Consider the following 11,738-nt stretch of genomic DNA (forward strand, 5'->3'; position numbering starts at 1 on the left):
GTAGTATGTATATGTTAATCTCAAAGTCCCAATTTATCTCTCCCACTTGGCCCCCACTGCTATCCCCTTTGCTAACCATAAGTTTGTTTTCCAGTTTGTGAGCCTATTTCTGACAAACAACTCCATATTAAGAATCTGAACAGACTTGGGACATCTATGGGGCTGGCATGTTGCTAAATACACTATCTGACATAATGAGGACATTTTTAGGGTACGGGTATTTCCCTATAATGTGATCTGACTGACTTCTAAAATTTTCTGAACCTAAATTTCACGCTCATAAAGTAACAGGTGCTACTGGGCCAAACTGAAGATCAATCACCCCATACAATACCTCAGATCCTTCAGAGCCTCCAGGGGGTAATGCGCAGCCATAGATTTTTACTCCAGGATCTATAAAAGAGATTTCAAATGCATTAGTCAGAGGTGACTAAAATTATAGAAACCTGATTCACTGACACTCTTCCACGGTAGACAGCTGAGCCTGTAAAAGACGCTACAGCTTTAGAGTCGGACACTGACCACTCAGGGATTGTTTTCCACCAGCCCCTGCCCCACCTGCACTCTGGCAATGATGCACATGGTGAGTAACCACTACTGCCCAGAACCACTGAGAACCCGAGAGAAAGTACTGCTGCCTCCAAGAGTTCACAGTCTGGCTGGGGAGACCAAGCGACAGGAACAATAGAAAATAATCACGTTAAGCTATAACACAGTTTTGGCAAAAGTAGGAAACAAGAACTTTCATATGCTGCTGGTGGGAAGGTAAACTAGTACAATCCTTCCAGAAAGTTATTGTAAATTACACACAAAAAAACCTTAAAATACGTGCACACCGCTTGACCCAGCAATCTTACTTCTAGAAACATGTAGTCATCAAAAAGTCTGCTGTAGAGTTAATGACAATCAGTACACGTACCAGATTTCTGTCGGCGTGGTCTTCTCTTTACTCGAGGACCAATTCCTTGTCCTTCTTTCCAACCCATTTTTCTTAACAATTCAAAACCAACAGATAACCTAGGATATCAAGGCATTGAAAATGAACTTCTTTTTAAAACATTAACGAACAGTAGGAAATAAGCAGCTCATATACCTGTCATGCCTCAGCCCTTTCCCCCATCCCTACTAGAACTGCATGGCCCTGCTGTTCCCACCACAGCTGACTGGACCTGGGGAAGCTGATCAGATGCCCCCTCTCCCAGGCCTTTACGATGGGCACATAGATGTCAATCATGTGGCCTGGGAAACCATGATGGTCTGAGGCTGCCACAACAGGCCACATACCCAGGAGCAGAACAAAGAAGTATGCAGAAAGAGGGCAGAATGAGGAGAGAGCCCTTAAGGCTTGTGAGGCAGGGAGTGGGAAGGAAGTCACCCCAGTTCCTAATAGCTCTCCAGCTGCCATGAGCCCCACTAACACAGCTAGTGCCTGGAGCTCTAGAGCACTCCATGTGGTAACAGCGCAAGGTCCTTTTGGCAAAACCCCCTTTTGTACTCAAGCTAGGCTGAAAGGGCTTCTCCTACTTGCAACCAAACTATCCCTAAGTAAGATCATCACACATATGCAAGGCAGTGATGCCAAGATCAGAAAAGCCAGAATTAAACTCTTCTTACTTTGCTGGCGTTATGAGGTCGTCAAGCAAAGTGGCGCCAGGAATAGGGGCAGTAGCTGCTGCTAACTGCCTGGCCTTTTCTCGTATTCGATCTTTGGTTTTAGAAGCAAAATCATCTGTGGTAACAATCGCTTTAGGGGCTATCCCAAATTCACTAAGATCCTTAAAAAAAAAAAATTCAAACAGAATTACTTACATTATTTGGAAAGTGATTAAACATGATACATTACACAGCTCTATTACTTTAAAAAAAAAAAAAGTTAGAACTATGATTCAGTTAGGGATCAGCAGAGCAGCTGATTTACACCCTGACTTTGGATAAGCTAAGGCCAGTGCCCAAGGACAGGGGCATGACAGTGGCCACTCAGTGAAGCCACAACAGGCACTGCCAAGCTAGGAAAACAGGAAGTAAGTGCTCTGTTCTTTGTTCTTCTTGGACAGTACCTCAAAGGTCAGTGTGAAGGCGGAAAAGGTCTTGGAGGCACAGTCAGCAAGCATTCGGGAGCACCTCTGTGCCAGGCTTAGAGTTAAGTACCATCCGCTCCCTGTCCAGCAGCCACAGACCCTTCCGCTCTCCCCACGGAGCCCTGATGCTGTCCAGGCACTGGCCTGGCTCTGCGCCACCATGCCCTTCAGGAGTGATGTCCCTTGGGGGGGATGTGTTGGGGCAGGGGAGGGTTAGGGAGTGGGGTTCACATCTTGTCTAAGCCAGTCATTCTGATCCCATTTTCCTCACCAGGGACTGCTTTAAGAATGAGCTTGTAGAACAATTCACTGGAGCCGATGTGAGGGAAAATCCACCAAAAGGCTTCTCTGCTCTCAAGGAAAGATTCCAAGAAGAAAGTCCTCCTCCCCACTGGATGTCATCCCAGATGTACCACCTGGAACTACTGTGGCCACCTTGCAACAGTGAGGTGAGGTCATGGAAGGACAAGCTGACATGCAGAAGCTACCTGAGAGCCTGGGGCCTTGCTGACATCTGGACTTCTTGTTCCATGAGATACGTTTCCTCATAGATTCTGCTAGTCAAACAGGAAGGGGACCACCCCTTGCCACTTACCTGCAGCCTAAAACATGCTCAGGTAAGTAGTTTACTTAATCTTTATCACAAATGAACCCATGACTAGGTTTTTTAAGGTAAGAGAGGCTTAATTTTACCAGAAAATGTAGCCCAGGCTGCAGGCCAGTAGCACCACTTTAGAAACCCCACACCGTTTACCCGTAAGAAGCGGCAGTCATGGTCACTTTAGTGAGGTGCCCAGATACCTGCACGGGGCTTCCTTTCACTCCTTTCTCTAGTCTAGTCACTCACTCCTCCTTAAACTGCAGTGTGCATAAGAGTCACTGTGACTTAGAGAATGAACTTATGATTACCAAGGGGGAAGGGGAGGGGGAAGGATAGATTGAGAGTTTGGGATTGACGTGTACACACTGCTATATTTAAAAGAGATAACCAACAAGGACCTACTGTATAGCACAGGGAACGCTACCTAATATTCTGTAGTAACCTAAATAGGAAAAGAACTTGAAAAAGAATAGATACACATATATGTATAACAGAATCACTTTGTTGTACACCTGAAACTAACACAACACAACACTGTTAATCGACTATACTCCAATGTAAAATTTAAAAAAAGTTTTAATTATGTTGGAATATTTTTTTTAAAAAAAGAGTCACCATGGAAGGCTGTGGACTCAGCTTGACAGACACTGCACTTTTGGGGCAGTTGGGGCTTTTTCAAGTAAATTTGCCTGTATATGACCTTCCCCTTACACTCTTTTTTTTTGGCTGTGTTGGGTATTCGTTGCTGCACGCAGGCTTTCTCTAGTTGTGGTGAACGGGGGCTACTCTTCGTTGTAGTATGCGGGCTTCTCATTGCGGTGGCTTCTCTTGTTGCAGAGCATGGGCTCTAGGCGCACGGGCTTCAGTAGTTGTGGCACATGGGCTCAGCCGTTGTGACTCACGGGTTCTAGAGCATAGGCTCAGTAGTGGTGGCACACGGACTTAGTTGCTCCACAGCATGTGGGATCTTCCTGGACCAGGGCTCGAATCTGTGTCCCCTGCATTGGCAGGGGGATTCTTAACCACTGCGCCACCAGGGAAGTCCCCCCTTACACTCTTGACTTTAGAAATTGGCACCAGCCAGTTAAGGCACTATGCCAATGAACAAGAATCCACTGATGTACAGGGCACTATGGAGTCCAAATACCAAAATGATAGTCTTACAAACAAAGAGGAAATCGTACACTGAACTTTCTGGGGAGAGAGAAGGTGCTACAGCAACCAATTACCCACATCTCACCGGCTAGCTGGCAGCTAAAGTTCTGCATACCCACCTCTTCATCCATAAAATCTTCGGGACCAAAAACAGATTTGCCTGCTCTGTTCTGTCGTGAAGACACAAAGGAAGAGGGTGTCCATCCTTGAAAGAAAAGCGTTTAGAACATTACAATCCCAGACGGTATTGTGGTTTATAACTAAATAATTAAGTAACACATGCGGACCTGAAACCTCCAATAACTACAAACTCTTAGTTACTTCTCATCTCACTGCTCACATAGACACAATTAGTCCACACAAACTTCTTTTTAACCCCCATACGCCCTGTTGTCAGAACTCAGTGGATACAGTAAGGTTTCCCCACAAGAATTTGCAACCAAGAGAAATAAAACGATACATTGAAAGTTAAACTGTGAAAGGAACACAAGCAGATCTCAGCAAAAAGATGCAAGGTCACCTTATAAGGCAGGACCACTCTGAGACCACCAGGACAGCAATATACACCAACATACTAACATATCAAAGAAACAGTATGTCAGGGTGCATTAGTCGGCCATGAAAGGATTCAACCTGGCTAGTCTAAGGGCAGGCGATGACCATACTAGGCCCCCAATTCCATCAAATACCTGAGTCCTATAACTAACACTCCTGTTCCCCACCCATGGTAACCAAACATGTGCTGTGGAGAAAATGCCCCAGAGGTCAAATGTATCTGTAACCCTCTAAGATACACTTTTTTAGTTTTCTCTAAGAGTGGCACACCTCCTTCTGACTTCCAACCAGAGTCTTGGGGAGCTGAGGAGTATGGGGCAGACCTATTCTTGGTAGGTGGGTAGAGCAGCCTTGTAGGCCAACTTGGGAGAAACCCCAGGACAGTGAAGACCAGCTCTTCCAGGCGATACCCTGGCCCAGCACCTTCCTCCACTTTGGATATCTATGGTCTTTGCCCTGTATCTGCACAGGACCTGAATCTGTCACTCTTAATGGTAAAGAGATATTCCAGTGTGTTAACATATCACAGTCTACTTGTGATGACTAATCATTTGAGCTGGTCTTCCTTTTCAATTAGAATATACAGCACAGCCATAATTATAACAACCAGCAATGTATTCGTGTACTTCTTTCTTCACAAATTCTACTGCCATTTTTAACATTTTAATAAGTGCGTTACTTTAATAGTGCCTTAGTTACCTTACTTTGCTTTTCTTAATAATAAGGCTGAATATTCCACGTGGCATTTCTATCTCCTCTGGAGTAAACTGTTCAAATACTTTGATCATTTGCTCATTGAACTGATCTTTATACATTCTGGATACTGAACTTTAACCATCTTATTTACCCTAATTATTTTTCTTACATGCCTTCCCCCACCCCTTTCTTGTATTGTTTTTCATCTTTATTTTACTACCGTCATTTTTTCTTAGATTTATTTATTATTTTTATTTATTTATTTTTGGCTGCGTTGGGTGTTAGTTTCCGCATGTGGGATCTTTCGTTGTGGCGCGTGGGCTTCTCTCTAGTTGTGGCGCATGGACTCCAGGGCACGTGGGCTCTGTAGTTGTGGTATGCGGCCTTAGTTGCCCCACGGCATGTGGGATCTTAGCTTCCTGACCAGGGATCGAACCCGCGTCGCCCTGCATTGTAAGGCGGATTCTTTACCACTGGACCACTAGAGAAGTCCCTACTATCATTGTTATGTATGAGTTACTTTTCAAAATATATACGAAAGATCTGGCTCATCTTGCTCTTAATAACTGCTACGTGAGTTAATCAGTCATCTTCATTCGTATTTGATATACATAAGCCATTTTTTTCCAGTTTCTGTGTTAAAATGTTTTTTAAAAACATACATTACTTTTTTTTTTTTTTTTTTTTTTGCTGTGCTGTGCAGCATGCGGGATCTTAGTTCCCCGGCCAGGGATTGAACCCGTGTCCCCTGCGGTGGAAGCCTGCCAGGGAATTCCCAACATATATTATTTTAAACAATACAGAATTTATTATACTGCATAATGTGAAAAATTTGACTGACTTTTCTCCAGGTGGAGAACATGTACTGACAAGTGATGCTGTGGAACCCAGTGTTGGGACCCGCAGGGTCCTCAGCCACAAAACAGCTGGGACACCTGCCCTCCTTAGGCCCTGAGTGAATCTGTGTGACAGCACTGAGTGTGTGGCAAGATATAGTATAAGACAGAAGTCCTTATTATCATTTAATCATTTGGTTATGACGTATCTATTTTTTTTCTTTAAAGTCAAAGAAAACTCTCTCACCTTCAAGTTATAATCAATGAACAACACATAAGTTGTCTCTGGAAACATTGCAAACATTCAAAGAACACAAAAGACTACAGTGTATGTACTAAAATGTTTTTTAAAGTTTTTTTAAAAGGGAGAGGTGAGGGAGGGGAGCAAAACTCCTACGGTATTTCAATCATTTGCTTTAGCGATATAGTAGCTACAAGTAGGAAAATCCTACCTTCTTTTGAACCAACGGTATTGAAGTAACCAGCAGAGAAACCTCCACTGAAGGCTCCATGAAATCGTTTATACCTTCCTTTTTCGTCTCTGACAGTCTGATCCTGAAGAGGAATTGGTTTCTTTGGTCTCTCGCCTGAAAAAATAGTATTTTGAATGGGACAGAAGGTGATGGTGGGTTAGAGAGGATTTAAGGAAAAGAACGTTTCTTTAACATAATGCATTGTTCACTTCTTGTAACTTCAAATATAACAAGTTTAACTAAGTTGCTATTCCTCGACCTTAGTAGCTGACGTAGTTTAGAAAACAATATCTCTTGTTTATATTAGCAATGTTTTAGCAAAAATGGCCTGCTTTTCCCACTAAATTCCATTATGAAAACTGAATTATTGGGCGAAGGGTTCAGAGATGGAGGTGAAATCTGCTGGCAGTAAAGTAGGCAAGCTGCTGGGGTGGCACATGGTGTGCAGAGGTTTACGGCAAGGGACACACTTCCATATCTCTTCTAGAAATTCACAGCATCCCCGACTCCAGAATTTTTCCATTGGCATTGCCCGTTTTCCCCAAATCTTGAGTTTCCTTATTTCTGGGACTCTCCTGATGTCACAATTACTGTTCTTTAAGCTTATTCCTTTACTTACTTGGCTGAAAAGGGCTGGGGTGCTAAATAACACCAGTGAAAAGGAACTTAGAATTCCCTAAAAATTTCCTTAGGTTTCAAGTTTCATGACACAAATTACTGCCTAATTTTATCAGTTCTAATTAAAACTTCGGAAATTACTGCCTAATTTTATCAGTTCTAATTAAAACTTCAGAATCTATTTAAAACAAAAAGTAACCATCAAGTTATTTTCAAACATTCACTACTGAAAGCAAGCTGGACAGTAGTTAAGCGCTTGGGGTTGAGAGTCACGGCACTCTGGATTTTAAAGCTAAGCCCACCTTTACTAGCACTTTGGTCACCTTTACTAGGGACTATAATAGTAATATCTATTTCATAGAGTTGTTATGCAAATTGGATCAGATAATGCCTGGAAAGTGCTTAACAAAAAGAGGGACCCACAATAAACATATTTAAAGTACTAGCTGCTCTTTTTTTAATTTTATTTATTTATTTTTTTTTTTTTTTTTTTTGGCTGCATAGGCTCTCAGTTGCAGCACACGAGGATCGTCGTTGCGGCACGTGGGGTCTTTTGTTGAGGCACATAGGCTTCTCTCTAGTTGTGGCGTGCGGGTTTTCTCTTCTCTAGTTGTGGCACAGGGCTCCAGGGCGCGTGGGCTCTGTAGTTTCGTCGAGGCGCACGAGCTCAGTAGCTGTGGCGCTCGGGTTCAGTTGTCCCGCGGCATGTGGGATCTTAGTTCCCTGACCAGGGATCGAACCTGCGTTCCCTGAATTGTAAGGCGGATTCTTTACCACTGGGCCACCAGGGAAGTCCCCTAGCTGCTATTGCTGTTATAGTAATAGTAGTACATACAGTAGGTAAGATGTATCCTAAAGCCCATGTATACCTGTTACTTCAGTAATTAAGCCAGTTACTACTTCTGGATAGTGCAACAAAAAGTAAAGAAATGTCTAGCCTCATAGTCCTAAATTCTTACTTGTAGCTTTCGGAGGCTTTAGGTCATTTCTAGAATATAACCCACAGCAGGGTAATTAAGAGGGCTCTGAAGACAGGAGATCTGGGTTCAAATCCCTCTACCCTCCTACTTGCTAGCTGTGTGATTATAGGCAAGTTTTTTGATCTCTCTAAGCCTCAGTCTCCACAACTATAAAATTAGGATAATAACCGAAGTCACCTTGTAGGATGGTGCCGAGGATTAAAAACCCCGAGAACTGAGCACAGTCCCTGGCCATAGCAAAGCTTGGTTAATATCACGACAATTTCATTTCACTCTAAAGAACTGAATTACAACTCAGGCCCCACAGTCCAGGACTTTCACCATTGCTTAGAAAATACAGTACACTTGTTCCTTTACTGCACGTGCACCTGGCACAATTCCTGGCTAAGTTGGAGTTCCTCAACCTCAGCACTACTGACAGTTTGTACTGGATAATTCTTACTTGTCTTGTACAGTGGTTGGCAGCATCCCTAGCCTGTCACACTAGATGCCAGTAACGCCCCCATCCCAAAAAAGCATGACAACCAAAAATGTCTCCAGACATTGCCAAATGTCCCCTGGGGGGGCAAGTTCATCCCTGGTTGAGAAACACTGGGTTAAGGGGAGAGATGACAGGTCCTGCCAACGTGAGGTTCTGTGCTTGCTCTGTTCTCCAGGTACTCCTGAGCTGAAAGGGGAGATAAGATCTGCAGACAACTAGGTAGAACCGGACAGCAGATGACGAGGGCCAAGCAGTGTGGGTGACCAGGTCCCACAGGGCTCCTGAGGAGGAGGCCCCGCCTCTAACCACAGCACAGGAAAACTCCAGGGAGGAAGTGGCATTTTAGACAGGCCCTATTATAATTATTGTTACTAACAGTATTATCCCATTTATCATACCCTGATAAGGAGGCTCTGATTAAGTAAGTGCTCTAAGGTCCACAGCTCATAAGCACAAAGCTGAAATCAGATCTCAACTCTGCCTCCAAGTCAGGGACACAACCCATTCTGTCCTTTACTTGCTCCCCACCAGAAGTTTACTGAGGGCCTCTCCGTGGAAGCAGCCCTGTTCTAGATGCTGGGTGTGGAAAACTGAATACAACTCCGTCCCTGTTCCCAGGGCACTTCAAGCCCAGCAGAGGAGACCTGCATGTATAGGAACTGTTCTGACAATGTTCAAGGTCCACAACATCAGAGTCACCCAGAGGTGTGAACATTTGACAGCTGCACATAGGGACACAATTCCCCACGGAGGCATTAATTCCATCAGTAAACAGTAAACAGGAGGTGGAAAAGGGGAAGGTCAGATGTTTGAGAAAGTAGTCTAGTCTGACTGGAGGACAGGGAATGCACGGAAGATGGAACCAAAAGGGCAGATAGCGCAGCGGGCCTGGAACACAGTGCTGCAGGGTCTGTGGTACGTCCTGTGGGTGACTGGGAGCCACAGATAGTTTTAAGTGGGAGAGTCACAACATCAAGGAAGAAGAAAATGGTCCTAAATTAATCTGAGTGCAGGATGAGCAGGCGATGAGGAGAACTCTACAGCCAAGTGAATGTATCTAAGGGAAGATTAGATAAGCACTGAGGCACCTTCCTTCCAGGCCAGAGGGCCTACGTGTCTATGAGTCTGTGGGTAACAGATCAGCCACTCTCTTACCCAATAAAACTTTTTGTCAGGGCCAGCAACTTTAATTAAGTAATGGAGTCCCTCCTCTACCAATGTTTGTCTAACCTGTCACTAGAACTTCAAAGTAGGAGGTAAAAGTGATTATTGGTCTAGTATGTTATATTGTAAAATGTAGTCAGAGTGTGTTTTAACTTCAAAGTGCTTAGGAAACAATGGATCAATCCTCAAAAACTCCTAGTACTGAGAAGTTAAAGGATAATTTTAGGCTGGGGGCGGGGGCTGGAAAAAAAGTCCATTCTACTTCAAGAGCCTGGCTAGACCATTAGGCTTCATCACAGATTTTGTACACCATCAAAACAGGAAGAATTAGAAAAATATAGGTCAAATAGTTGATGACTTACGATATGTCACTTCACAAGGAAACAACTGTGAGACCAGAAATATAGAAATGACACAAACTCCTGCTTGGCAGGGCTGTAATAACCTCCACCCATGCATGTTTAACCCTGTCCTCTTCCTGCATACCTAAATTCTAACCAGTTTTCAAGGGGTCCCATCCTGCCTTCTCAGGTTTCCCTGTTAGCTTGTATAGGTTATTTCCTCTCTACATCACATACTTTAGCACTTGTGAACCTCATACTTTTGTTCTCAACTAGATTTGAAACCCCTCAAATTAAGAATCTTTGCCAACCAGTTTCTTGAGACTATGGGATGATGTGTTTGCTAATAAAGCTAATGTGAGCTTAGATTGTGGTAAAGAAACACAGTCTAAAATAAAGGACATACTAATAACGGCCCCAGTCTACCCACACTCTGGTCCCATGCTTGAAGAAAGCTCCGACAAATTAGGGTTGAGGGGACTTGAAGCTTAATTTATTAGAAAACTGAGTGTGGTACAGAGATGTCTTAGAGGAAATGCAGGGGGTGTCCTTAAACACATAAGAAGCTTTCAAGAGACTAGCATTTCTCTGTCTTCTGTAAGCAGACAGTAGGAACAGGGCCAGCATTTGGTAGAAGTTTCTAATGATTAGAACTGTTTACAGAGCATAAGAGGGTAATCAGTGGCAACGTCTCAGAAGGACAACCAACCTGACACGATGTGGTCAGGGCAGGAAAAAAGGAGAGTCTGCAAATAACTCCTAGCCCACCAAACTTCCTTTGTCTTTCCCACAGGGCTAGCACTGCCATCAGACCTTACTAGCCATCCAATACATACTTTACGAAACAAATCAAGGCATTAAGTGGATCAGACCAGAAACACAGGGGAGAATCTTGCTTCATCTTGCACTCTCCCCCACATTCCACCAGCGAGTAGGGTCAGCTCTGCTTTCAAAGCACATCTCAACTCACCACTACGTAACCACCGCCACTATCATCGCCTGGCCTCTTTTTGCTCATCTCCCTGCTTCACTCCTGCCCACCTCCAACCCGCCTACCCTCAAAATCGAGGACAGAATAATCTGAAAAATATACATCCCTCCTTTGTGTAACCCCCTCCCCCATGACTCTTCTATACTTAGTATTAAAATCCAAACTCCCTGACCATACCAACTAAGACTCAACCCCCGCCTCCCCCTCTGCCATCATCTTCTACCAGCCTCCCCCTGGTGCTGTCTGCTCCACCCACATCAGTCCTGCCTGTCCCTCAATTTGCCAAACTGGCTCCGACTTCAGAGCCTTTGCACTTGCTGTTCGCTTCGCCTGAAATGCTCTCCCCCCAAATCTTCGTACGGTTGCTTCCTTTCTCTGTTTCAAGGCTGAGCTCAAACGTCCTCTCCTAGGAAAAACATTGCCTGACCACCGCTCTTCCCCTATCCCCGCTCTCACACGAGCCTGTTTATCATCCTTCTTCTTCCCATCCCTCCGGGCCTCCCATCCGTCCCTGCAAAACGTGAGCAACCCGCAAACACAGTGCACGCCTCTCTGGTCGCTGTTCCCAGAGCCCGTAGCAGGCGAGCCTTTCCCCCGGTGCCAGACAAGGTCTGGCACAGGGTTGTGCGTTTTTGCCCCGAATCCTGGACCCCCGGCCTGTTTTCCACAGGCCCCGGCGACGAATCTAGCCCGCACCTTCTTCCAGCAGCTCCAGGCCCGTCCCATAGCTGACCAAATCCTCGTCGCTATCTCCATCCAGCGCCGCCAT

At 44.6% G+C, this 11,738-nt stretch overlaps 1 protein-coding gene across 1 annotated transcript in view; it reads right to left on the reverse strand.

Annotated features, from left to right (window-relative positions):
- GPATCH1 (G-patch domain containing 1) overlaps positions 1-11,738 on the reverse strand; it is a 43,618-nt gene extending 31,880 nt beyond the window's left edge. The window contains exons 1-6 of the mRNA XM_065899091.1: positions 11,666-11,738; positions 6,374-6,508; positions 3,954-4,039; positions 1,615-1,775; positions 920-1,017; positions 335-393 (exon numbers count right to left, since the gene is read on the reverse strand). Of these exons, the coding sequence (XP_065755163.1) occupies positions 335-393; positions 920-1,017; positions 1,615-1,775; positions 3,954-4,039; positions 6,374-6,508; positions 11,666-11,738 (612 nt within the window). The remainder of the gene's footprint in view (positions 1-334; positions 394-919; positions 1,018-1,614; positions 1,776-3,953; positions 4,040-6,373; positions 6,509-11,665) is intronic.

This window comes from Phocoena phocoena, chromosome 20, assembly GCF_963924675.1.
Source record: "Phocoena phocoena chromosome 20, mPhoPho1.1, whole genome shotgun sequence".
Taxonomy (NCBI): domain Eukaryota; kingdom Metazoa; phylum Chordata; class Mammalia; order Artiodactyla; family Phocoenidae; genus Phocoena; species Phocoena phocoena.